This window comes from Agelaius tricolor, unplaced genomic scaffold (assembly GCF_023055355.1).
Source record: "Agelaius tricolor isolate 1412-34295 unplaced genomic scaffold, bAgeTri1.0.p SCAF_24, whole genome shotgun sequence".
NCBI classification, from domain to species: Eukaryota; Metazoa; Chordata; class Aves; order Passeriformes; family Icteridae; genus Agelaius; species Agelaius tricolor.
The window spans coordinates 3519790-3547679 of record NW_027269284.1 but is presented as its reverse complement, the minus strand read 5'-3'; the positions used below and the strand labels follow the sequence as shown (position 1 = coordinate 3547679).

The 27890-nt window shown below is 41.3% G+C and overlaps 1 protein-coding gene across 1 annotated transcript; it reads left to right on the top strand.

The window, feature by feature from the left end:
* Positions 1-838: 838 nt before the first annotated feature.
* On the top strand, positions 839-26844 carry RMND5A (required for meiotic nuclear division 5 homolog A). Its single transcript, XM_071447161.1, has 9 exons — positions 839-1204; positions 5649-5791; positions 12690-12824; positions 12986-13086; positions 17689-17855; positions 18521-18686; positions 21330-21432; positions 23462-23616; positions 25121-26844. The coding sequence occupies exons 1-9, from the start codon at positions 1063-1065 to the stop codon at positions 25182-25184; spliced, it is 1176 nt and encodes a 391-aa protein (XP_071303262.1). The 5' UTR covers positions 839-1062; the 3' UTR covers positions 25185-26844.
* The last annotated feature ends 1046 nt before the right edge of the window (positions 26845-27890 follow it).

Genomic DNA, 27890 nt, shown 5'->3' with positions numbered 1-27890 from the left:
CAAATTTGGACGATTAGGATTTAGGACAATACAAGACAATAAGAACAAAGAGTTACAGATGGTCTGGGTATGTTTTTCTGGGCAAAATAAGCTCGAAAAAGGACACACGTTAACGGAGGATTAACCCTTAAAAGCAACAGCCTGTTGCATATTCATACACCTCATACTTGATGCATAAATTCCATTCAAACAAAGGATTCTGTCTGATTAGTGTCAGCTTCTTCCTCTGAATCCTAACCGCATCTTCAGGGCTGAGCAAGGCGGGATCAAGTTAATTTTTTCTGATAAGAGAGCAATAAATTCTTTTTCTCTGAAAGATTTAGGTGTCCTGTGGCTGCTATCTGGTGCAAGTACCTCACTCCTTTCTTTAAAAAAATATCCCACATGCATAGTTTCTATTTTAACATTATGTTATAACCTAAAACTGTATTTAACGCACTACTTAAATAAATTTATACAGCATAACTTTCTAACATAACACATACAATATTCATTTTAATATTTGTGAAAAGCCAATCATAAAATCCGCATTTTTCACAGCCAAGATCCGGAGGGACCGTCCGGGGCCCGGCGCCCCTCAGGCCTCGGCGTCGCCATGGCAACAGCGCCCCTCAGGCCCCCCGCGCTGAGCTGCCCTTCTCCCTGCCTGACCGCAACAGCATCCCCGTTCCCCAGGCTGACTCCTACACGCCACCTGACCGGGAAGCGCTTCCTGATCCTCCCGGGACACCGGAAAACACGGCCCGCCCCCCTCCCCACCGCCGGCGGCGCGTCCGAGCTGCCCGCCGCGCCGCCTGACCGAAAATCACCGCTCCGCCCTGCATTGCGCCAAGGCCCCTCGCTGAGGCGTCCCCGGCGCTGCCTGCGCGGAGAGCTCTGAGGTCCCCGCGTGTCCGCGGCGCTGCCTGCGCGGAAGTGCGGCGGCCCGGGGTGACGGTGCCGCGGGGTAGCGGGGCCGGGGCCGGCCGGGGGCCGGGGCTGGCGGGGGGCCCGGGCGGCCCGGCCGCGGGGCAGCAGGAGGAGCAGGACGACGAGGAGGAGGAGCAGCGCGGCCCGGGCGCGATGGACCAGTGCGTGACGGTGGAGCGGGAGCTGGAGAAGGTGCTGCAGAAGTTCTCGGGATACGGGCAGCTGTGCGAGCGCAGCCTGGAGGAGCTGATCCAGTACGCGGGAGGGCTGCGCAGGGAGATCCTGCAGACCGAGAGTACGTGCAGACCCCCCCCGCAACCTCCTCTGCCCAGGGGACGCGGCCCCGCTCCTCCCTCCGGGGAGGGGAAGCCTGAAATTTGGGGTGTTGTGGGCTGGACACCCGCGAAAACTTCGGGCTTTGTGGGCTGGGAGCCCCCCTGAGGAGAGCCCCGGCTCCAGGGTCCCCCATCCTGAGGGGAGCCCGGGCTCCAGGGACCCCCATCCTGAGGGTTCTGTGCCGGGGATCTTCTCCCGCAGCCCCCGGAGCTTTGGGGCGTTGTTGACAGGGAACATTTAAAAGGTGGGAGCAGGGGAGGTTTGTGTTGAATATCACAAAAAGGTTTTTCACCCAGAGAGTGGCTGGGCACTGACCAGGCTCCCCAGGGCAGTGGTCACAGCACAGAGTTTAAGGAGTGTTGGGACAATGCTCTGAGCCCTATGGTGGCATTGTTGGGGCTGTCCTGTGCAGGGCCAGCAGCCGGACTCGATGGTTCTGGTGGGTCCCTTACAGCTCAGCATATTCCATAATTCTGTGATCAATCTCACCCTCCCGGGCCTCCTGGAGAGGTTGGTTTGTTCCCGGCCAGCAGCTCTGGCGTGCCCCTGGTTTATGTTGGGTTACAGACAGGTTGTTCATCCCGGGGGAAATACAGAGGAAATAGGGCACAGCTGACCTGTTTGCTTTCCCCCTCCACTCCCCGCCCCCGTTTCTTTTCTGTTTTTGTCTCTCTTTTCCTGTGTCCCTGAGCTGTGTTCCTTTGCTGCGGCCGGCTCTGGCGGTGAAGCAGGAGGTAAACAAGCCTTGTGTCTGTGTCACAGCTGATGCTGGGCACTTGCAGAGCTGTAAACACGAGGCGTTTAAAGCTTGCGAAATCCCGGGGACGGAGGTAGTGCCGTGTTTGCTGGAGTGGGAGGGAATGGAGAAGCAGCTGAAGTGATTTACCCAAGGCCATGCAGGAAGCGGGTGATGGCTCAGGGATTAAAAATAGGAACTTGCAGGCTCCTGAAACCAAACTTGAGAGCAACTGTGCTGCTGCTCTGCTTTTGTTTTTGTTTGGATGGGGGAGAACGTGTTTGCCGTTGTTTGCCTGTGCAAATATAGGTGCAGAGCTCACTCAGGAGTGTGGATAATTCCAGGAACACAAGCACCAGTGTGCTGGAGCTGCTCTATGTGTACCCAGAAGTTTCTGTGGAGAGCAAACATGGAATTCTGATTGTGAGGTGTTTATTTGGGATGAAATAAGGCTTGGTCTCTTTGGCATTGTTTTGAGCTGTGTTTCAGTAACTGTTATTTGTGCTGGTTGGAACAGCCTGGGCTTGGGCATTGAGGACAGTCACTAAAATATATGTCTTCACAAAGTGAGGTGCTGACCTTGCTGGAGAGCTGTGTGTGTCACCCTCACGCTTGTGTTGGTCTTTGTTGGGCTGTAAAGGTTTGGCTGTGACATTCCTGTGGCAGCTCCAGAGCTTTTACTCTCTTTGTAATGAATTTAGAAGGTTCCAGTGTGTGATTCCTTCAGGATCCTCATTGGGTTTTCCATCCAGGTTGGATTTGGCACTGTCCAGTGAATAATTTCAGCACTTACCAGGTGATGCTGTCCCAGAGAGCACATCCCAAATTGAATTTTCTTCTAGTAAGTGCTCTAGAATGAAGCCACTACATTGCTAGTGCACCCTCAGATATCTAGGGACTACAATTTTGGCATCTGAGGGTGAGCTGGATTCATAGGGGTCAAAATTCTTACTATTTTCTCTTTTCTTTAACATGTTATTTGTAACTTTCTGAAAAGAACAGGTATTTTCAGCTTTTACACGCTATCTTGAGGATTTTTGAAAATGGATGGAATTGAAGGCAGCCAGACATCTTAATGTGGAAGTCTAATTCAGGGCTATGAACTGCAGAAATAGGCTCCTGGATGTAATTTCAAAGGAAAAAAGAAAGAGAAATGAAAGCCTTCACTGCTGAAGAAGAGGTTAGGACAAGATCTGAGAGCAAAGATGTATGAAAAGACCTTAAATAGGCACTGGATAAAAAAGGAAGTGGGTGGAGAAGGAGAAACAGTTGAAACTGCCTTACCCTCTAAACTGGTTTCCTTCTCCCCCCCTCACAAGTGTATTAAAATGTCTTGAGCTGATTTCATGTTAAAGCCTAAGGGCAGACCAGCCCTATGCTCAGGCCTGTGAATGGGAAGACAAATTTGTTTTCCTTCTCTGTTCTCTTAATAAATCTGTCTTCTGGAGTAGCCAAGGATTGCATATTCTTGGATGGTATAAGTGTGTCTGCCTGAGTAAACTTGGCATTGCACTCTGCTCTGTGCTTGGTGTTTGTGGGCCAATATATTTAATTTTTTTAAAATTGTGCACACACATCACAGAGAGAAGCTGTCTGTCTGTCCTGTGCACCCTGAATTAGCAGCAGGGATGGCTGCAGGCTTTCTCCTGCTGATTTAGTGCAGGTAGCTCAGAGTTTGATTGCAGCTGATGGAGAGGGGTGCAGAGGGGAAACCTTCTGTGGCTCTGATGGCTTTTCCTCTGTAGACATTTTCATTGCTTTGCTGGAGTTGGGTTTCTGTACAATGTCAGGGACCAATAATTCACTTCTTTGCTTGGGGTAAGAGCAGGCACCCCTGTGGGTTGTTTGGGTTTTAGCTTAATGGCTTTCAGAAAGTGCATTTCAGCCTTTCTGTTTCTTGGGGAATGAGTATTTCCCTTTTGCTTGTTGCATAATCTCTGGCTGGTCATTTTGCCATGGCAAAATTCATGAGACAGTTAAAGATCCTTCATGTTATTTTAAGTGTTTGTCATAAAACTTAAATAGCAACTAAGAAATTGTGATTATTCTTGAAATAATTTTGGGAGATGAACTTTTTGGAATAGTTGAGTGGAATTTTCACTTTTAATTTGGGATGCACAGAATCACTGAAGTGACTATTTCAGTCTTAGTTCTCCTCACTCATCCCCTAGAAAAAAACCCACAGAACCCCATTAGCCTTTTGCCCAGGAGATGATCCTTGGCTTCATGGGGCTGCAGGGAGAAAAAAGCATGGTAAAGGTTATTTTTGTTCTTAGAAGCCGTGGCTGTTGCAGAAATGCTGTGGAAACTTGCCCAGCTGGGGCTGGGCAGGAGCTGTTGCTGCTCACAGGGGTGGCTCAGTGTGTGACAGTGTCAGCAGCAGCTTTCAGAGGGTGCAAGAAGGAAGGGGCCTAGAAAAATGGCTGTGAAGTTATTATCTACTCCCTATGATTGCAGTTTTCTCTGGATTCTCTTTGCTCTCTGCAGAAACTGGGCTCTTAACACACTGCTGAAAGCAAAGATGTGTTAAAATATGAAATCAAAAAGGAACAAACTTAAAAAGTGAACACGTTTGCCATAAGATCCTTCTTCTAAAGAGATACTTGGGTGATTTTGTTTTTTCACATAAAGGCTTTGGGTCTGGAATATTAGGGAGACATTTCTGAGATCCTCTCCCACTTAAATTAACCTTCCCATGCAGTGGAAGGCTGCTAAGTCTGTGTCCCTAAAGAAAAAATTCTTCAACTTTGAGACAGGAGAGACCTTCAGAGGTAAGACGGGAAGTGAGATTTTTCTTGTATTTTTAAATCAAAAGCAGGAAGAAAGAACTGAAGTAAAGCACCAAAAAAATGTATTTTTTTTTTCCTGACTCAAGCTTCTGAATGATGTTTGAATCAAGGACAAAGGGGGTAAGCTGTGATGTGGTCAGGGGTCTGTAAGCCTGTCCTGTTTATTATTTTCATCACAGAGTGGGTCATACAGCAGTGAACCTGTTGGACATCAGCTAAGAAATGTCACAGTTTCTAGAGAATAAATCTCATAACAAGGCCCACAGGTCCTCTGTGGACTGTTTCTCATCCACTGGGGGGAATTGGAGACTGTTCAGAGCTTCTGCCACAAGTCAGGGAGCAGGAATTTCATTCAGCTCAGACACACAGTCCAATAGCAGTGGGTGGCTTGTGGGGCAGGAATTAACTGGGCCATCATTAATCCACATTTGCTTGCACCCTCATTTTGCTTGCACCCTGTTGAAGTTAAACATTATATTCTCATGTACCTTTAGGGGCTGTCTAAAAGCAAACTGATCCTGCAGTAGCTTCAGTGTCCTTCTGTTGTGTCCTTAGAGATTTGTGAACTGAGTGTTACTTTGAGATGTTTATTCATCTGCTGTGACTGGGACACATGAGACCTTTGCATTAAATTTTTAAACTGTTGTGCTTGTTCAAAGTTATTGTGCACCCAGCTGGATTCCTGATTCCACAGGAGTTTTCATACAGGTGAATTCCTGTACATCTGCCTTCAGTTAAGCTGATCTTGCTTTGCAAAGACTCTCTAGATTGCATTTCTTTAATACCACTTTTTGTCAGTTGATGTTGTTGCATATTAAGAGATTTGCTATTCCCATTTGTCTGTAACAAAGTTGGTGATTTTCCTCTCTTTTGTCTAGATCAAGATGGGGACTTGTCGGGGACGATTTCACTTGTTATGACACAGTGTTGTAAGAGAATAAAAGACACAGTCCAGAAGCTGGCCTCAGACCACAAAGACATCCACAGCAGTGTATCCAGAGTTGGAAAAGCCATTGATAAGGTATTTGTTTTGTGCTTTGACTGCATTCTCACATTATAGCACAAAATTTGGATTTTTGCTACAATTAATCTGAACTAAATATTCTGTCAGCTGCAGAAGCAAAGGGAAGCTGGTGGGCAGCACAGTACTTGCTTTCAGAACTCACTGCAGACAGCCTGTTCCTTCTGGGACAGCTCAAATCTCCTGATTCCTTACAGAACAGACCCTATAGACACTACAGCATGTAGAACTGTTTTGTGTTTTATCAGCTGAGCAAAATGTTTTCTTCAATGTGTGTCTCAGTAAGAAATACTGTTAGATTTTATTTATGTGTATATATATATTTCTAGCTAATTGTTACCAGCAGGTAACTCTAAAGTGCCATTTTGCTGTGTAAGTGGCTGCCCCATCCCTGGAAGTGTTCAAAGCAACTTTGGGCAATCTGGTCCAATGGGGAGACCCTGCCATGGCAGGGAGTTGAATAAGATATCTTTAGGGTCTAACCTAAAACATTCTCTGATCCTGTAAGACCAGAGAATTTTTTAAGAAAGGCATTTTGTACCTCTTAAAGGGATGTTACTGGTTTTGGGAGCCTAATTTTGTAGCAGTGCTCTTAATGAGCAATAGAGGAGATTGAGCATTTCACAGTCTCTGTGTCTAAATAATAAGATAGGGTAGCTTATCTTTGGTGTTTTACATATGAGACATCTGAATTTCAGGTTCAACAATAACTGGGATATGATTTTTGTACCTATTTTTGTAGCTAAATATTAACAATTCTTTGAAATTATACTGAAATGGTGCTACATATGTATACTTTCAGGCCATGCTTTTCTCCCTCAATTCTCTTATATAAAAGTAGTTCTGTGTGCAGGGAGTCTGATACTTGCTGTTATGGACATTTTTGTGATAGCTTCACATCAGATTGTGCCTCTGACAGGGTCTAAACATTTGTTCAGTACACAGCACTGATTTATCCTTTGGGAATCTCATTTCAACTTTGGTAGTAATGGTAATCTGCTAAAGCACAATGTAACAATAATGAGATGAAGAAACAAAGTACATAATGCTGCATTATTAGGCAGAATGTCCATGAAACTTGTATTTTTTGTTTATATCTGACTGCCCATCGTGGACAGTTCAAACTTTGTACTAAAAGCTTTAATCCACACGTCACTGTTATCCAAAGCTTAAGGATGCATCTGTCTCAAATCCTTGCTTCTGTATCTAAACCAATTAACTAGAGTAAAATTCCATCCTTATTACCAGCTTGAAGCCTGAAATAAATCTATGTAATCTTGTCCTAAGTTTTTAAACTTTCCAATTCTGCTTTAGAAAGTGGACTGTGTACAAATTCACTTCTGGGTTTAGCCATACTTTCTTCATTTGAATCCTCTGAGGTAGAAGAGCCCCAGGTTGTATGGAGAGGGTGTAAGTGTTCAGTGGAAATTGGTGATGGTAATTCTTATAAGCCAAAGAAAATGCTTGCAAGCATAATGAAGCTTAGGCTTGAGTCTAATCTCCAAATTGCTGCTTCAGTTGTCATGGGAATAGTTTTTTCAGTGTTCTGTCCTGCTGTTTTAAGTTTATATAGTGTTTTTATTTAAAAAATAATAGATGTAAATAAAACAATTTTTTTTTTAATTTCAAATATGTTGCTTGGTAAAATAGTAGAAAGGATCCCATTAATCTGCTCTGTTCCTGTTGAGTGTCAGAAGGGCTTTTTCAGTGAGGTCTTCAAAGATGAGCTCAACTGGCTGTGTGCAGTGTGCTTGTTCCTCTGGATTTTCAATCTCTCTTATTGTCTGTGGTGTTTGCATTAAAAAATTAAAAGCAGTGGGAGCTGCTCAAGTCCCCAGTTCTGCTTGTAACAAAGGATGTTGTTCTGTGAAGTTCAGAGCACAACTTAGGATTGTCTCCTTAAATAAATCCTTGGTGGAATTTTTTAATAGTTTTCCCCAACTGTAGTATCTTAAAGGGCTTACTTTAAATTATACCCCAAAGTTTAGGCCTTTTTGTCAGATGAATGTGTGTAATGTTTAAATCCAGGTGAAATTCAGCATTTCCCTGAACTGCAACCTTGGAAGCAAATCTTCCATATGTACCTAATGCACTTTCCCTTGTGCTGCTGGAAATAAAATAAATATAAATATAAAGTATAAACTATATATATAAATATAAAAACACATACATATATAAATATAAAATAAATATCAATTTTTTTTTCCAAATATGGTAGTATCTTAAAGGGCCTACTTTAAAATATACCCCAAAGTTTAGGCCTTTTTGTCAGATGAATGTGTGTAATGTTTAAATCCAGGTGAAATTCAGCGTTTCCCTGAACTGTAACATTGGCAGCAAATCTACCATATGTACCTAATGCACTTTCCCTTGTGCTGCTGGAAATAAAATAAATATAAATATAAAATATAATTAATATATATAAATATAAAAATTTACATAAATATATAAATATAAAATAAATATCAATATAAATATAAAATATTTTTTTAAAATTTTCCCAAACATGGAAGTATCTTAAAGGGCCTACCTTAAAATACACCCCAAGGTGTATTTTAAAATACATAAATTAAATAAATATAAATATAAAATATAAATTATATATATAAATATAAAACACATAAATATAAAATAAATATCAATATAATTTTTTTTTATTTTCCCAAATATGGTAGTATCTTAAAGGGCCTACTTTAAAATACACCCCAATGTCTAGGCCTTTTTGTCAGAAGAATGTGTGTAATGATTAAATCCAGGTGAAATTCAACATTTCCCTGAACTGCAACATTGGAAGCAAATCTTCCATATGTACCTAATGCACTTTCCCTGTGCTGCTGGAAACTGCACTTGGAACCTATCAGCAAAGTCTTTGTTGGCACCAGAGTCCCAAACTGGAATTGCCCTCCCCCATCCCTTCACCATAATGTACTTAAGCTTAAACCAGTAGAAGTAATTAAGTGTAATTGATGTAGTGAACTGATTCTCAACACATTCTGGTCAAAATCCTGCTGCTTCCAAACTAAAACACTCATTAGAATTGAAGGAAGCACAGCCCTTGCCTTGCTTCATGAGACTGGAGTTCTGTTTCTGTCACATGTAAGCCCTCACTTATTGTACAGACAGATGAACATCTCCAAAACACTGCTTATGGTCTTGCTAACCCTGCATGCTCAGGCCCAGATGAGTGGCCTGGTTTGAGGTTGGGAAATGTGCTAATACTGGTACTCATTTCATGTGACACAGTCAAATGGCAGCTGCTGTTGCATGTAGAATCAATAGACTTCCTATTTAGCAAGCTTGGATTGTGAAAGAACTTGCTGTATTATCTCCCAGTGGCAATTTCAGGTTAAATTTCTTTTTTTTCCATATGGGACAGGGTTATACCTACATAAAAAGTTGAGTCTGGTCAGTTTTTAAGTTATTGTAGTTGTTGCTTGTGAACTTGCCTGGGCCCTAGACTTGTCTGCCTGCAGAGTTCACTCTGAGAACAGAAACCCTTAGAGCAAAATGTAGTTCAAATTTGGTATCAAATACATTGAAGTCTGAAATGCCAGAGCTTTGTGTGTTGTTTGGAAAGTTTATCTAATAAGCTGAACCTCTTTTCATGGCAGTCCTATGTGGATTGCATGCTTCTGATCCACCAAAGGCTACCCTGTCTTCCAAAGAGCATTTTCTCCTTTGAAAGGAAATGTTTGCATCCAGTTTTTTCTGTATTGTACTGGCAATTGCTCTGCTTGCAGAACTCATCATGTCACTGTTGTTCAGCAAGTTGTTATCAGGTGGCTCATTCATCAGTGTCCCTGTAAATCAGTCACTCTTTGGAATGATTTGAATTAATCTCAAAGCATGTTTGATAGGCTGGTAAATCAGACCTATAGGAACAATCTGAGTAGTGGTTAAATGCCTTCTTTTGGGAAAGTAAGAGGAGTAAAGGGTAGTTCCTTCTGTTTCCCCCCTGAATTTTATATCTTTTATAAGGCAAACATTTTAATCCAGTCTTTGTTTTGGGAAAGCAGCCTTTTGCCTAAATTAGTGTTCATTTCATGTAAAAACTCGTGTATGAACACACAAAAAACCTTTACTGAACATCATTTAATTGTGTTGATGTGAAGAATGAGGCTACATAAATACAGAGTCTTTGCAAGTTGAACTTTCTATTATGTGTAAACAGATTGAACAGAGAAGATAAACAAATGTTTTATTTGTATTTTGGGTAAGAATTCAGAAGGGAGGAATGCACAAAGTAATCTCAACTGAGTAACTGAGGAATAAAACTGTCCTTAATCATCATCCTTCTTCATGTCCTGTTGTTATGAGTAACATGGAGGGTTGTATGTTGGTGGAAAATGTCCATCTTGTGTTTGTGAACATCTTGAAGTCATCATGCTCTAACAGGTATTGATAATGTGCTGTACATTGTATAATTCCTGTATTTAGCACATAATTCTGTACATTTTGGCCCCAGGGTTGCAAATCAAGCTTTTAAAAAATATGTATTCTTCAGGAATACTAGCTGACATACAGGTTATTTTGTGTTTTTTGGGTTTTAAGCTTTCTGGAGTTTTTAACTTGCAGAAATGCTTTTAACTGTTGAAATCTTATTAAACCCCACATGCTGTCAGTTAGCATACTGTTAGCATTTACCAAACAAAACTGAGGGTTGTAGTCACCAGCAGATCCTTCATGCCTGACAGTTGTGAAATATATAAGCCAAAGGCAAGTGATAATTTTTTCTGACATGTGGCAGTCACTCACTGTAATCTGTGCAATCAGTTCCTAAAGCTCCTCGGGACCCAGAGGAGGCAGAGCTGTAGAATCCCACATTTAATACAGACCTCAGAATCGTTTAAAACAAACTAAAAAAAGATTATTAGAATGAGAACCTGACCAGGACTGAGTTGGTCAGAGAATGACTGAGGTCCTCAGGTTGAATCATGGGACTTGACAACTTACTTTGTGTGACTTGGAAAGATCTAATGGTGGGGTTTTGTAAGGGCTGGTAGGTTTGCTGTTTCAAAAGAAAATGAGCATTTTGTGAGAGGACTGAGGTAATTAGTTTCAGCATCTCTCCCCCTGAGCAGTGAAAATGATGTGATAATGTTTGAGGCATAGGTGCAGCTTCCCTGGTTGGTAACTGTCCAGAACTGTCCAGTTTCTGCTTAGGGGATTGTGTCATTGCTAGGACTTGGAATTGCATGAAGAATAACTTATAGTCCATTATTTTTAGATTAAAGATGATCTCCACCCTGGAAGCCAGGTAACAAATGCAAGCTTGTGCATTCTGAGTCGTGTCTTACATCCTTTAGTGCTTTGTTAATGGATTTATTGGTGTTACCTGCTGGTGGTGGTTGGACACTGAGAGCAGAGTCAGCAATGCTGCTGAACCTTTAAGGATTTGAATGGTTGGCACAAATAAGAACAGTATTCCTCAGTCTTCAAGATGCTTGAGTTTTTCAAGATACAGCTTAGAGGTGAACAGCATGACAAGGAGCTTACAGGTTAAGACACCCAAGTGCAAATGTTATTAAATGTGTGACATGAATCAGTGGCAATAATTTAAATGCTCACCTCGCTCCACCATCTCAGAAAGGTGGAAAAGTCAGTTTGCCAGACTAAGGTTAATGTTTGACTGAGAGTTTGCTGAGAGCCCTGAAGGAAGCAGTGGCTTTGGAGCTGTGTGGGCAGGGATGAAAAGTCTGTCCCTTTTTCACGGTGACACAGAGCAGCATCAAAGGGGATGTAGAGGTGCTGATGAAGGAAATTAGTAAGTGGTGAGTAACAGGAAGGTGCAGTGTGAAGCTGAGCTGTGCATGGGAAGATAGCTGGTACCAGCTGGGTGTTATCTGCCCTGCCTGCTGTGACAGAAACCTGTGTTTGTGTGAGGCTGGTGTTCCCATTTGTGCAGGGCTGTGGATCCTCACAGAGCCACAGCTCCTCTGAATTCCTTCTTGGGAGAGGGCTGCACTCATCAGAGCAGGCAGCAAGCAATGCACTGGCTTCTAGACTCTTTATTTTGCAAGAGGCTTCTTTAAAGCAGTAGGTGAGGATTTTTATTAAAATTAACCTGCTTGCCCTGATCATAAAACATGTTAGCAGTTAAAAATCCTGGTTTATATCTTGGATTAGAATAAATGTTGCTCTCCTGCTGCCAAGAGGCAAAGTGCCAAGCAGTGCCAAGTGTTAGCAAGGAGTCAGCGTGACAATGTCTTCAGTTATTCCTGGAATATGTCCTTAGGCCACTGGCCTAAAAATACATGGCACTGGGATCATCTGGGTTAGTTCTAAAAAATATCTCTTGGATCTTCAAAGCTCATCCTGTTGTTGGGATGTTGAGGTCATCAGAGATTTGAATTTTGTTGTTTGGATGTGGGGAGAAATGATTTTTTTTGCTTTTTCAGCATTGCTTAGTCTCCAGATATGTAAAAAATCCTTAAGTTAAAGTATTACTTGCAATTTGGTGTGCTTGTACTGGTAGAGATACATTGATGACTCTGTCTTGATTCTAATGTAGGTGATTTTGTGTTCTGTTCTCTAAACATTTTCAGTTTTCATATATGCAGGTACTTCCTTCATCATGTGGCTTCATCATGGACTCAAACCCCTTTATTAGCTAACTAGGTTTCTAACTTTCTAGTTAAACTTGTAATTTGTTGCTGTAATTCCTTGTAGTGAATAATATTGACTTGAAAGGAGCAAGCTAAAAGATTTCTTCTTCTTCCTACACAGGAGGTAATGAAGGAAGCTGCCATGTATTTATTTCACTTTGGAGATAATTGAGGGCCAAGTGAGTAATAGGCAGAAGGCATCAGGGTGGAGACACAGGTGTCCTGCATGATTAAAGAGAAGTGATGTGGGGTGGTTTGTTGCAGCCTATTAACTGTTAATTTGTGTGTTTCAGAACTTTGACTCGGACATCAGCAGCGTGGGGATCGATGGGTGCTGGCAGGCTGACAGCCAGAGGATCCTCAATGAGGTGATGGTGGAGCACTTCTTCAGGCAGGGAATGCTGGATGTAGCTGAGGAGCTCTGTCAGGTAACAAGTGTGGGTGTTGAAGGTTATCCACTGAGGAAAGCAAAGCTTTGTCTTAGCTTCCTCATTTGAATGTTCCAGATGAATATTTAAACTGTCAGCCAACCCATTGGTTTTCATGCTTTAACTAAAAAGTGCCCTTTTGTTTTTTCTTTTCTTTCTAGGAATCTGGTCTATCAATAGATCAAAGTCAAAAAGAACCATTTGTGGAGTTAAATCGAATATTGGAAGCATTAAAAGTTAGAGTTTTGAGACCTGCACTAGAGTGAGTCCACTCATTTATTTTCCTCACTTTTTAAAAAGAATGCTTTTAACAGTTCTTTAGTTTTTTCACTTTCAGTACTCTCTTTAGTGTATTCTGATGTGTCCCTGCTTGTCCTTTGAGAGGGGTAGTGAGTGAATTTACTGAGTGAATCTTTCCTTTTCCATCCCCTCTGTGTCACTCCCCATGGGAAGTGATTAACTAAGGGTCTCTTTCTTAGATTAAGGGTTCACTTTAATCACTTGTGGTGCTGCTTTAAGGAAGAAACATCACTTGGAGGAAAAGTTGTTGGCCAATGATGGTGCTTGACCTTCTGTTGGATCATTAGTAACCTTATTTTAAGAGGTCCCATTGTGAAGGATACCAGGACTTAGTAAAGGTGTTGGGTTCCATGAAGCCTTTGGGGTGAGCAGAACTTGACTTGGATCAAAGTTCTCACTTGTTCTTCAGTCACCCTCCCTTTCCAGACAAGGGACCAGAGGGTGGGAAGAGCCTGGGGCTGACAGTGGCACTTGTTAATGAGATTCCTCCTGAAAAAACAATAAGAAACCCCCTGAAACCCCCTCATCCTGTTTTTTTTTTCAAACTTTTCTAAGCTTAGGTTGCTCTCAAAAGTAAGACAAGAAATCAAAACACAAAAAACAACCAACCAAACAAAACAACCTAACCAACTTTAAAGTGACCTTTTAAAAATAAAAACAGTGAAACTAAAAAGAAATTCAAAATTTGTCCTTCATTTCAGAGCATAGATCTTACACTTGAGATAGAATTTTTTGCATTATTCAGTTAAGTACATTTTCATATTAAAAACATTTTCTTTTCCCTTTTACATGAACCAACATAGGTGTGTCAGTTGAGCATTTACTGGCATCTAAACTGAGTGCAGGGACACTCTGATATTCAAACCCTGGTGTTCATTGACCAAATCCTGGGTAATGCCTCTGGGTCATGCAAAGTTTGACCTAAATAGTGGGTCATTGAATCTAGTTACACAGGTGGAAAGCTGGGGTGGTTTATTGCTGTTGAATTGGCTAATTGAAGGGAAGCAACTCTGATATTACAGCTGAAACAAGATTTACTGTCAGCTACAACACATACATCTTGTAGTTCAAATAATAGCAGAGCTGTGAAGGATAGTCCCTGAGGAACAGTAACTTGCTGTTATGAGTGTTCCCCTGAAATCTCTAAATTCATTTCAGCTCCAGTTTGCAGTGCTTTAGGCCTTACTCTTTGCTACTGAGTTGTATCATGCAGTTTCTGCAATGTGTTAAATGTTTTTCAAACAAAGGAGAAGGCATGGTTGTCCCTCAAAGGAATTTTTATTTTCCAGCTGCATGGGCAGACAATGGGGTGTATTGTCAGCACAGTTTGTGTGTTGGCCTACCCCTCCCCATCTTATTTCTGTCTATAATGTTTATTCTGTTTCAACTGGACAGTGCAAATGCTGTCTGCCTCTCTTGGCTGCTGCTGGGCACAGAGGGGCCTTATTTATAGTGGTGCTGCTGATATAAAAACCATGGCTCTTGGGGAGGATGATCAACATGTGACAAAATGTCATGGTTTGAGCTCTCTGGCTGAGGGGGTAACCAGTGCATTAGCTGCCCACAGAACTGCTGATGCTTGTGAAGGTATTTCCCTTTTATTTCCTGGCAGACACAAGTGTGCAGGAGGAGGGATAGAAACCAGTGCTGTGTGAATGGCCTCCATATGACAGAAAGTGGCACTGTGTTCCTTGGGCTAAAATTGGCACCAGTGAATAAAAGTTCAGCCTGAAACAGCCCCAGACTGGCCCATTGCAGGGTCAGGCTGCTGACAGTGGTGTTGAGGCAAAGTGTCACACAAGGATGACTAATTACAGTCTCCTGAACCAGGAAGTGGAGTATAGCAGGTTTTATCCATGCAAAATTGTGAAAAGCTGGGATTAAAAGCCAACCAGTTTCTCTGGCTCTGCCAGCACTCTCTGTCTGTGCTCAGCTTCACTCTGTGCTGGAAACAAAGCAAACACAGGTGGCTCCTGGTCACTGCCATGGGAAGGGAGTTGTCAAATTAATGACTTTTCAAAAGGACCTGCTGAGGTGATGGAAATTAATATTTGTGTCTCAAAAAAAAAAAAAAAAAAGGACCCTAACAGTATTTGTTATCCAGGTTTTCTTTCTAATACAAATTTCAACACTTCAAAATATGACCTTTCAGATTTAAATACAATGTGACTGGCCATAATTTTTTTGTTTTCCCATGTGGGGTGTGGAAGTTGACTTTTATAGAGGCCTAATCTGGCCTTGCACTCTGAGCTGTGTAATCTTTGTATGCCTGCAAGATCCCATTAACTTCCTCACTGTAGTTTGGTGATGGGAAAAGGAATCCAGTTATTTTTCAGGATATATTCTGGCCCTTCAGAGCCCAGGTTGGGCCCCTGTGTGAGGTCCTGGTGGAAATGACTTGGAGGCTCACAGATTTGGCTGTAATTTGTAAAAGAGATGCTCTCTTCTCTTCTGCCTGTAAACAGCAAGTTGCACAGGTCCTGGTATTTGCTGGGTCCTTGGGGATTTAAACTTAATTTAATCTTTAGTAGGCTTTGGTAAATTCATTTTAACATCTAAATCCCATGTGGGAGCTGAAGGGAGTCCTGTGGTTTGCAAAGTACAGTGTAAACTTTAAAAAAATTCAGATGGATTTGAGTCTCAGAAGTGAAAATGACTGGGTGTCATTTTGAGAAGAGGTAGGAAGACAGGTGATGTGATTACTAATAATTTTGGGCAGTGGTAGAGAATATGTGGATTGAGTGTTTTAAACCTCCCTTGCTGGTTTTTTGTTTTTCTGTTGGAAATAGGAACAGCATGTCCCAGACTGAGCACCTCAGGCCTTGCCTCTGTGGTTGCTTTCTTCTGATACAAATTTGTGCTGCCACTCAAAGACCTAAAAATGGAAAGCCTGCCTAAAAGCTAATTTGGAAAAATAGACTCGACCTCAGCAAGATGAAGTACTCTGTCATGTGGGTGCAAATATTGGCAGGGAGAGGATGGAGCTCTTTTGATGCAATAGAGATTAATATCTCATTGATGGCACTGTGGACTAGTCTTAGTGTTTATTTATAATAGATTTTGTCCTTCATCTGCTTATTAGTCTATGGTTGTTAACCTCAGGCTCTTGTTTTTGTAGCTGGGATTGTACTTTATTGCCATAATATCCTGTTGTCCACTGTGCCCACTGATCATAAAAATACAATTATACTCCCCCAACTTATGAAACCACCCCAAAAATGCACTCAGCACCCATGGTCAGTGAGTGTGCTCTTCACTCCTTCCTGGTGGAGATTCAGGAAAATCTGAAACTGCCTGAAACTGGGGACAGTAGGGCTTGTTTTTAGTTCAAAGGCTCCATTTTTCACTGTTTCCTACTGAAAGGTTACTGTGTCTTTACAAAGCCTTGCCAGTGAAGTCAGGCTCCTGATACTTCCACCACAACAAATTGAAAGTGGATACTTGCTCATTAATGCTACATCCTAATGCAGAAGGCTGACTTGCTTTGAAAGCCTTCCCAATACAGTAAGAATGCTTAATTTTCTCATTTTAGTATTGATTGAAAAGAAGCCTCACATACCCTGTTTTTTTTTTTAAGGAACACAGACTTCCTCACTTCCTTGCTAAAAAGTGAAAAGCTTTTTGCTTAATAGGGCCCCCACAGTGAAAATAGTAGAACTAATTAACACTAATGAGAAACAGATGTACTGGAGGACATTGAAACTTGAGGTTCTTAAGAGAAAGATTGGATTGATTTAGGCCTGACTAAATGGAATCAAGGAAAAAAAAAAAAACAGTACCAAAAAAAACAAGAAGGGGATGGATAAATTCTAAATAATGAAGAAAAACTTGTATAAAATGCTTTGAAAATTTCAGTTCATTTTACTCTCTGTATGTTTAAGAATTCTTTCATGTTATTTAGGAGCCAAACATTAGTGTTGTCATGGTGAAAGAGACACAGAAAAGGAGAAATATTTTTATTGTCCAGGTTGAAAATAACACAGCAAAGTTTAAGCAGGGTAAAGTGTAATATTTAAACTGATTTCCTTCCCCCACTGTGAGATCTTGATGTCAGTCTTTGAGGTCCCATAGATGCAGTTCCCCTCTCCAAGCAACAGAGGCACACACACAAACACAGTGCCTTGGACAACATGTTTGCTGTATGAGGACGTTGGAAAATGTTCTTGGTCAAACTTCTTGACATGCAGCTGAAGAACTGTCAGTAATTGTTAAGATTCAGAGTGCTATTAATTGAAATACAATAGACTTGAGCTATTTCTGCCTTATATTGTGCCTAATTTAGTCCTGTCTTTCCACCAGTGAATGTTGAATTTTGCAGCGCTTAACCTCTACAGCAGCACCAGAATTAACATCGTCCACATTTTGTGCACCCTGTGTAGCTCCATCACTTGTAAAGGGCCTTGCCATTTTCTGTGCTCTGTAGAGGCTCTCAGAAGTTCAGGGAACAGTCCCACTTGCCTTGAAATAGATGCAGATAATAGATAATTGCAGTGATTTCATCTGCTGTGGGCTGCCATTTCATGACTCTGGTGTCACGTCCCATTGTACCTCCTCGTTCTTCCAGGTGGGCGGTCTCCAACAGAGAGATGCTGATGGCCCAGAACAGCTCCTTGGAATTCAAACTGCACAGGTTATATTTCATCAGTTTATTGATGGGTGGAACAGCAAATCAAAGGGAAGCACTTCAGTATGCGAAAAACTTCCAGCCCTTCGCCCTAAATCATCAGAAAGGTACATTTTTGGTCAATTAAAGCATTGGGATATAGCACCTTGGAGTAAAACATGTTTCAAATATGTTTTACTCCATTCTTTTCAGTTTGTTAAAGGCTGCTTCTTTTTGGATTTATCATGTATAACCCAGATCCTTACAATTAGAATTATCTTCTTTCTTCTTTTTTTAAGAGGGCTCAAAAATAATACCTAAATGATTGCACATTTGCTGAAATTTAAGGTTTTTGACTCTTTAAATAAAATGTAGATTGCATCTAGAATAGGCCTGCTGCCAGAGTCAAGTGCTAAAAATGCAGAGGAATGTTCTTGGAATAGTCATCTGCTATTTTCTGCTGCGTGGGATAATACAAAGAGAAATTAAACTTTTGAAAAATGGAGATCATGTGAGTAAAATGAACCATCTCAAACTGAATCCAACAAAGTCTATTTTTTAAGAGTACTGTGTGTGTCAGAAAGCTTACAAAAAAACTAAAGCTGCTAGAAGCAAATTCCCAGGCAGCACACCCTGGCAACTCCCCAACCAAAAAGTAGCAGGAGTGGAGCTCTCCTGGCTGTCATGGCTGTAATTGTTTGTGTGTATCTGCCTGTTTTCCATGTGAAAGCTCCAGCTGGAGACCCAGTCTCTTGTTTGTTGTACAAACTCTGCTGTTCCTGGTCCCTCACAGATATCCAGGTTCTGATGGGCAGCCTGGTGTACCTGCGGCAGGGCATCGAGAACTCGCCCTACGTTCACCTCCTGGATGCCAACCAGTGGGCTGACATCTGTGACATCTTCACCAGGGATGCCTGTGCTCTCCTGGGCCTCTCAGTTGAATCCCCTCTCAGTGTTAGGTATGCTGCTTTTCTCTTGCTTTTGAGACCAGGTACTTCGTGGTTTGGTTCCTGTTTTTTGTTGAAGACAAAAGAAATGACTTTTTGACTAGCTTGCCTTAAATGCAGGGTATAGTTACAGTTAACAAGTCTGCAAAGATTAAAAAGCAGAGGTTCCTGTGTGCTGTACTTTACCCTGCACCACTGCAGCTCAAGAGGAAGCATTTCTGGATGGAATTTATCTTCCATAGTTTAGACATAACTGCTAAAGATGAGGATGGCAATCAGCCAGTTATTCCCACAACAAATGTGTGACAGCTGTCCCTGCTGTTCAGCTGAAAAATAACCCTGAAAATGTGGCCATGATTCCATCAGCATTTGATAATTTTGTTTGTTTTTTCTTTTTTTTTTCCACACATCACTAGTCATCTTCTTAAAAGAATGCTCAACAGTTATGTTGTGGTTTCAGCTGCTAAAATTTCTAAATTGTCTGCTGGGCCTCTTTTGCAAAGAAGAAAGAGGCACTTTCAAACTCAGTAGCTAATCTGACAAAATGCAAATCTGTAGGAGGCTGTTGGAAATATGAAGAAAACCCAACCAAATCTTCTTCTAGCTTCTTTGAAGATAAAACAGATTAGCTGCTATTTAGCCTTTGCATGTCAGTTCCCTCAGTACACTCCCCTCATGCTCTAATTTTCATTTAAAATTTTAAACAGAAAATAAATGATATTGTGTCTTTCTAGGCTGGATTTGGTACTTAGCAGAAGCTTCACTGCTTCGGGGTTTTTTTTTTTTTTTTTTTTGTTTTTTTGGTTTTTTTTTTGTTTTTTTTTTTTTGTTTGTTTGTTTTGGCTTTATTTTTTCTTTTTACTGTTTCCATTCACTATTGTTAGACTTCTGTGCTTGGTTCAGAGCTCTCACATTGTTAAGCCTTTTGCTTTTCCTGTTTGTACCTCAGTTACAAAATACAACAGAAACAACAAAGGGAGCACTTCAGACTAATTTTTCTACAATAAACTTAAAATTGTTTTTCTACAATAAACTTTCAAGTTTCAGTTGGAGTATTTTATAGGTATTTAGAGCTTAAATGGTTTTTTTATCTTCCTCTTGTTTCATGCAAATAACCAGCACTCCCTTAGATTTTCATTGCTCATGCACTGATGCTGCAAATGCAGTTTTCAGAGCACATGGCCAAGAGATTTTTGATGATGTAGAAAATCCCTATTCCTGATGTTTGGAGTGGTGGGACATTTGCTCTGCTCCTGGTGTGGAATTGATTGTGCTGAAATGTATTTACTGTATAGGTGCTATTGATGCTCTTGTCATAAACAAGGCTGTTCTCAACTGGTGTGACCTTGGAGTGCTGCAGATCCTTTAGGAATTAAACAAGCTTGAAGTGAAATCCCTGCTGTAAAATATTTTGCTTTATTGAACATGAGTAGAGGGCACTTTCTTAATGCTGATTGGCTTCACCAATATGTATCTAATCCTGTACAGACCTCATGGTCTGAGTTATTATGTGGAGACAGCAGAAAAACTCCTGTGTTATGGAGGTTGGGGTGTGGGGTCTTGAAGGACTACAGGAATTTGAATTTACTATCAACCTGAGTTTTTATATTCTGAAAGGGCTCTTCAGGGATGTTTTCACACAAATACTACTAGTCTGTGTGTTAGACTTCTCACAGGATTAACACAAGTTACACTCTGGTCTGAATTAACAAGAAAGCCAAGTGTAAGAGTTAAAATGGCCAGTTGGAGGTGAGAGATATAATTTATTTATATATATTATATATATATTAGCTTAGGCAAGAGATCCACAGGTTTCAGGTAGAGGAAAGGCATGACTTATGTAGACAATAAAACTTGCGCAAATAGTAAAATAATCTGCCAAACAGAGCAGGCTGATAGCAAGGTCAAATCCTCTTTCTGTTGCTGGTGATTTCCAGTACTGTCATTAGACTTAAATCCATCAACTCATCTGTTAATTCATGGAAAAGTCTGTCATAATTTCTTTTGTAAAATACTGAAATGTTTCTAGATAATGTGCTAAATTCTGGTAGTGGGTAAATCCCAGAGGAGGCTGAACTGTTTGTTGGGACACAGACTTTGGGCAGTTTTATACTGCTGTTCTTGTCACAGGCCCTGGTTTCCTCCCTTTCCTTACCTACCTGCTTTTTCTGCATTTCTTTCCTTGGTTTATGGTGAAGGTGGAAAGACATGTTTCTTTACATGATAATTATATATAATTAAAGGATTATGGGTTGTGTGTGTGTGTGGGTTACATGGAAACTCTTGTGCTGCACATACTCCACCATAGCTGAGAGCAACATCCTGTATAAATTAATGTTATGTCTTCCTCCTGTACAGCTCAAAATCAAAGTGGGTGGTAGAAGAAATCAATTCATTATGAATCTCAGAGGAGGGATTAACTGTTATTTTCTGTCCACAATGTAGTACCTGAGGGCCCCAGCCTAAAACACATGAATAATTGATAACCTGCCCCAAAACTCTTGCTTGTCTGTACTTCTAAGTTCCCTTCAGGTATAACAAGATGTAAATGAAAAAATACAAAAACCTTGTCTCCCAGTTAACCTTTAAAATAGAAATGTGAGAAGTGTTGGTTTCCTAACATGCTCCTCATATTAACATGTCCTTTTTCTGCAGTTTTTCAGCAGGTTGTGTAGCATTACCAGCTCTAATCAACATCAAGGCAGTAATTGAGCAAAGGCAGTGCACAGGGGTGTGGAACCAGAAGGATGAGCTCCCGGTGAGTGGGGGCTGAGCTACCCCTGGGGCAGATTTCTAAGGGCAAATGCTGTTTTCAGGTTTGTTTTGTGCTGCATGATACAGGATGTTTTACATGGCCACCACCTCCAGCAGCTCTGGGACTTGGGGATCTCTGCTGCCCAGGGCTGGGGCTCACAGACACCCCCAGACACTGAGGCAGCAGCCACACAGGCAGCCCCAGACACAGCACTGCCCTCAGCAGCTCCCACACAGCACTCACCTGAAACAAAAGTACAGACAGCCAAGATGCCTTCCTTCTCCTTGGCTGGAAATGATTGCCATTCACATACCAGTGAAAGCACAAACTCCAGATTCACAGGCAAACATGTGCTGATGGATCCTTAATTGCAGCATGGCCCTCCTAGCCCCTTTGACACCCTTTTCCAGCTGTTCCTCTGCAGTCTTCTTCCCCTGCACTTTCTTCCTACAGTTTTTATAGTTCTGCTGACCCCTCTCCTCAGAGACCCTCAGGTTTAGATTTGTGCCTGTTGCAAAGTCCAGGTTTGGTTGCAGTTTCTTGATGACCTCTCAAGGTTGTTTCTTCTTGTTATCTCCATTATTTTTGTCCATCAGGTTTGTACCTCTCAGTTTTGTTTGTTGCCCCTCCCCTTTCACTTGTTATCCCCTCTCATATTGGAAGGATCTTTGATAAATGACCTTAAAAAACTGATGCTCTCACCTTCCACTTACCCAGAGATGTTTCTGTATAACTGGGAAGAAAATGGATCCCACAGAGACACATTCACTTCCCCTAGCTAGGCTTGAGCTTAGTCCAGGGCTTGCTTTGCACTGGCTCTTTATCAGGCAGACAGGAGATGGAAGAATTACTGCTGCATCTGGGGACACAGGAGCTGGGATCCAGTGCATTATGCTTCCAGCACATCTCATTTAGATCAGTTGAAATGAAGTTCACTTGTTATGAAACCCCAGTTTCCCTTTATAGCTCCTGCCAAGCATGTGCAGCTCTCCAGTGACCTGCTCCTGATTTGGAAAGGAAACTTATTTAGTGCAAACTGGGCATGAACTGAGTTAGCCTCTTGCACTGCAGCTGGAAGAGATTCATTTATAGAGTAAGGAGGAGTGCTGAGTTTTCTCCCAGCTGTGTTTTCTGTAATGCTGAGAGTGTATCCTCTGAGTGTGACAGATTCCTGCCTTGCTGTCCAGCCAGGAATGAATAGCTAGGGAGCATTTGGAAAAAGATTCCTGTCTGATGCAAATCAGTTAATAATTCACATGTGTCTCCTTGCATTTTAAACTGAAGGATCTGTAGTGTCTTCTGCTAAGGCAGTATGGGGGTGGGAAACCTTATTTTCCTTGTGCAAAGACAGATTAAGTAGCATGAAAAGGTCACATTGTCAGGTTTTGTTGAAGGTTAAACCTTAGAACAGAGGACTGCTCAGAGCCAGGTGAGCTCTGGTGTGATTTTTGCAGTTCTCAGTTAATTACTGAAGTCACAGACCTGTTCTTCTCTGTTATATGTCCCTTTTTGAAATAATTCTGTACTCATGGCAAGAGTTGTGCTGCACAAGTATCTTCTGTGTTGGTACTGAAAATCAGTGATTGTGATATGCTTCATTGTTCACATGACAGCAAGGTGTTAGCAGAGCCTTTCAAGAAGCTATAGAACATGAATATAGTCAATCCAAGGGTTTTTTTCCCCCTAAAATCAAATCTATAAATTACTTTTTATTTCCTAGCCAGTGATTTCCAGAAAGTCTTGATGGGTCACCAGCTCAGTTTTCCTGCCAGAGCATAGATCTGCAACAAAATTTGCACCTGTCCTTTGGCAGAATATGCTGTTTTGTTGTTACTCCCCATCCCCAACATAAATCACCATTTTAAGATCACAGTTAAGTGTTTTTGGCTGGGATATTGTCAGGCATCCACACAACGGATTTTGTTGCTTTCACAGCTGAATTGTGAAATCTGTTAAGTAACTGCCATAACCTGAAGGGAATTTATCTAGAAATGTAATTTCCTGAGATAAATGATGTTAATTTTTTTCACAGATTGAAGTGGACCTCGGTAAAAAGTGCTGGTATCATTCAATATTTGCCTGTCCCATTCTTCGTCAGCAAACAACAGATAATAATCCACCTATGAAATTAGTCTGTGGTCATATTATATCCAGAGATGCTTTGAATAAAATGTTTAATGGCAGCAAGTAAGTACCGTTCTTTTATTTCAAATAACATGCAGACAAGGACACATCTTAAGACTAGAATACTGTGTTTTGGGAAAACTGAGTCCATAATGATGTGATTGATGGAAGCTTGTTAATCTTGGAGAATGGCTTGAAAGCTGCATAAGCTGGGTTGGTGCACTGGAGAAAAGCATAATAAACCCTCTGATGTTGTTGAAAGTGAGCTTGCATGAAGGAATGCAGCAAGCAGAGTAATTTTTCACTTTGTTGCAACCATTGTGTTGTCTTAAATTCAAACTGAAAGGCTTTACACACACAGTTTTTCCTTGGGAGCAAGGTTAGTAATGCATGAAAAATCTCTTGAAAAATAAAATTAAACCTCTAGGGGAAATATGGCTTAATAATTGAGCAAGGAGGGGAATTATAACTGTGGAAATACTCCTCCTTAGATATCTGTGGCATGCTTCAGGCTTTTGGGCAGAAGGAAATGGGAGAGAGAAATCTCTACAGATTTTCTTGAGGAAGAACAGTGGTTATTTGGATTGAATATATACAGCTTCTGTGGAGGCTGTCAGCTTAATTTAGAGCTCTAAGTCATTCTGGGAAATCCAGTGTGAAAATAACTGAAGCTATGAATGAAAATGTCAAGTGATGTTTGCATTCTGTGCCCTGTTAGAAAAGCCTTAAGGGATGCCTTTGTGGGTGACTTTGGGTGACTTTAGCCATTTGCAGCTGTAAACTTGCTGCTGCATCATTCCTGTCCCTGATCACTCATTCCTGGTGCTTTCATTGATCAGTTTTACTGACAGCACAGCTCTGACAATATTAACTCTGGAGAGGTGGGTGGGGGAAGAAGGTAAAATGCCCAAACGTGGGAGATGGGGAGCCAAATGGATCAATGCTTCAAAGTAGAATCAATTTCTTCAAAAAGAAGAAATATTGTAAGTAGGTGGGATTGACTGAGGGACCTCAGCAGGGAGACCAGGCTGACCCTTCAGTCAGAGCCTACAGGAGCTGATCTAAGTGGGTTGGAAAATCACAGCATTTTGGGAACACTACAATGAACTGGATATTGAGGAAGCCACAGTGAAAGCTACCAGCTGATTTAAAATTTCTGCAAGGCCAGGCTGGATGGGGCTCTAGGCAACCTGCTCTAGTGGAAGATGTCCCTGCCCATGGCAGCAGGGTTGGGATGGGATGGTCCTTAAGGTCCCTTCCAGCCCAAACCATTTTGTGATTCTAAAATGCAACAAGCAAATCCACAAGTAGGAATAATAACTACAGAGAAATTGCTCTTTATGATAATCCAGTAATTCAGGGGCTTGTGGGTGAAAAGGGAGAGACTATAACTAGAAGGAGAAGCATGGTAAGTTCTCTCTCAGCTAAAGGGGACTTTTCTTGGAGCCAGGTAAAGTGCTGTGGCTTAAGAGTGCAGTTGTTTCCTGCTGCAGAGGGAAAACTCAGTACCTTTAATGCTCTGTTGTCACACATTGCCCCAGTTCTAACACATTGTCTTTGTCCCCAGGTTAAAATGCCCCTATTGTCCAATGGAACAGAGCCCTGGAGATGCCAAACAGATATTTTTCTGAAGAAAAGTTACATTATGCAGTTTGTAAGTGACACTCTGGATTTCAGGTGCATTTCAGGAGAAGTAAAACACTCTTGTTCCCTATTATGCAGCAGACTGAGGACTCCTATGTTTGTATAAGCTAATGCTACAGAAACTTTGCCAACATTTAGTATATACATACCAAGTGGAAATGCTACAGAAATATTATTACCATAGGGCTCTACTATACTCTTGGTCTCCATACCTGATCAAGTTACTACACCAGCAGTTGTCATTCAATGCAGGTTTTTGTACTTAATTATATGGTGACTTTTTACTTTTTAAAAGCAGAAATTGATCACCCCCATTTGTTTAATATTCTTCCTGCTATTATTCTATCATTTTATTGATAACTGTCATCTTAGAGAACGTTTGTGGACAAAGTTTTATTTCCTGTAATGTGTACATAATTAAAGGTAAATACTTCAGAAAAAAAAAAGTTTGATAAATTGAATAGTCGTTATAAAACTAATTTGTATTTTTTTTGCTGAAAATGCTGTGATATATTCTGAGTTTTTCTTTCAAACATTTTTTCAACTTTTACATAGAATTCAAAGTAAATGTGCATATATATAAAGTATATAAAATATATAGCCCCAAGGGGCTACCTGTTGAAATCCATCACTAATTTATAAGGGTGATGTGTGGCTAAACTGCTACTGGGGCAGAGAAGGAGTAGGAAATCCTGTTCCTTTTCACGATTGAAAAGCGTTTGTGTAACAGAACATTCAATAAATTCTGAAGTGGAAATGCTTTTAGTTGATGACATTTGCTCTCTGGCCTTTGTAGTCATGTTCTTTGAACTTTGTATTCAGGATTAGGCTATAAATGTCATGTTGCTGTATAGTTTAATAGTCATTATAGTGTGCTATTTATAAACAGTTATCAAAACCAAATAAATTGTAGAAGTATTCATTGTTAAATGGGGGGAAAAGCATGTTCTGATGCAATCTACTGATCACAACTCTGCACTTGGCAGAACTGGGCCCTACATCATATATTAGGAGGTAGCAAGTTTTCTGTAGCTTGAGAACACTTTGCTTCTAGCCTTGTTTTTGTAGTAGAATATTACTGCCATTGCCACTTTCTCTGCTAAATTTGTCATATTGTTGACTAGGTAAATTTGTACTCATAAAGGAGACGTAGATCACGGCAGTTAAATCTTTTTTAGTGTGCATATATTTGTATTTATTGCACTGTCCTATAGTAGGGCAAGCAGCCATAAGGCATGCAAAGCTACTTGTAAAATTATATTTCTGTATTGTGTAGTTAAAAAAAACAGCAACCAACCAACCCCAAGCTTGTCTGGTTGAACACTGACACACTGGTTGAATGCACTAGCACAATGCACTACAGAGAAGACCGTCTTTGGGAAATCTACACCTTTTGAATTTGTCTGTCACCTGATGGAGAGACTGAGTCGGACTCTTGTGGGATCAGTGACAATGGACAAACCTACAGAGACATTGTAAAGTGAGGAGCGAGTCAAGGCACACAAATTTTAAACTTCAGATGTGTTTGATACATGTGAAAAATTCCAGGTGTGTGATTTTCTGCAAAACTTCCATTGTATTCACACTGAGTTCCAAACAGCCGCGTTACCGAGCGCTGAAATCAACAATAAACGGGTGAGGATATTATTTTCCATGTAGGTTTTCTAGTCTTGCTGAAATTGCTTTTAATATTTGCTTTTGACTCTAATTGCTTAATGCTTTGGATCTATATGAAATGGCATATGAAGTAATTTCAAAACCCAACAATAACAAACCCCCACACAACCAGCCTGAAGTATGATTGCTGCATCTTTCTGAGTTACACTGATGGTATTTTAGCACTGGTGTGAACACCAGTACCTGTTGATAGCTTAGAGCCCAAGGATGGAACAGTTATTTAATGGAAATAGGGTAAAAATTCACCTTGGTTATTAAATATCACCTTAACTTGTGCATGTTATGGATCCATAGCTAATTCAAAACCTCTGTTCTCACCAGATCATTGCCATTCTTTTTCCCTGTCTGACTTAAAAATCCTTGCCTGCAGTTGTGCAGCTCCACCAACAGATGCTGCTCACGGTTCAGTACTGAGAGCATGTGTGCTCACTCTAACAGGAGGCTGTGCTGAGCATTTGGGAAGCAGTTCTGCTCTTTGGTTGGCACAAATAATCCAGTTTGCCCTGTGTAGTGATGTGGGTTCTCTCCTGCTACTGCTTGCTGTGCTTCTGGTAACTGGAGAGCAGGCTTGCAGGGGAAGAGTGAATAAAACTCTGTGGTTTCCATACCTAAAGTATAGTTGGCATCTGGTATGTGTGCATTGTCCCTAGTGGGGTGGGAATATCCACAGTAAAAAATGGATTTGATTTTGAAGCTTCAGTGGGACCTGTGATGTGTCTCCATTTCACTTTTGGACCAGATTGTGAAGCCTTGGGCTAGTCCCTGAAGTAGCCCTGTGTGTCCCAGGTGCCTTTTAGTGCTTCAGGATGGGAGCAAAGACACTCAGTGTGTTTGTATCTGTATCCAGATCAGCCTGTCCTCCTTGGGCTGTGCTGGGCTGGCAGCTGCTGCTCCTCCCCTTTGCAAGCTGTCAGAACAGCAGCTCTGAGCAAGTGCACCCAAGTTAGTGGTGTGGATGGGCATCCAGTCAAGAATTTTTTGACCATGCTTATATAAAGTTTAACTTGTGGCTCCTT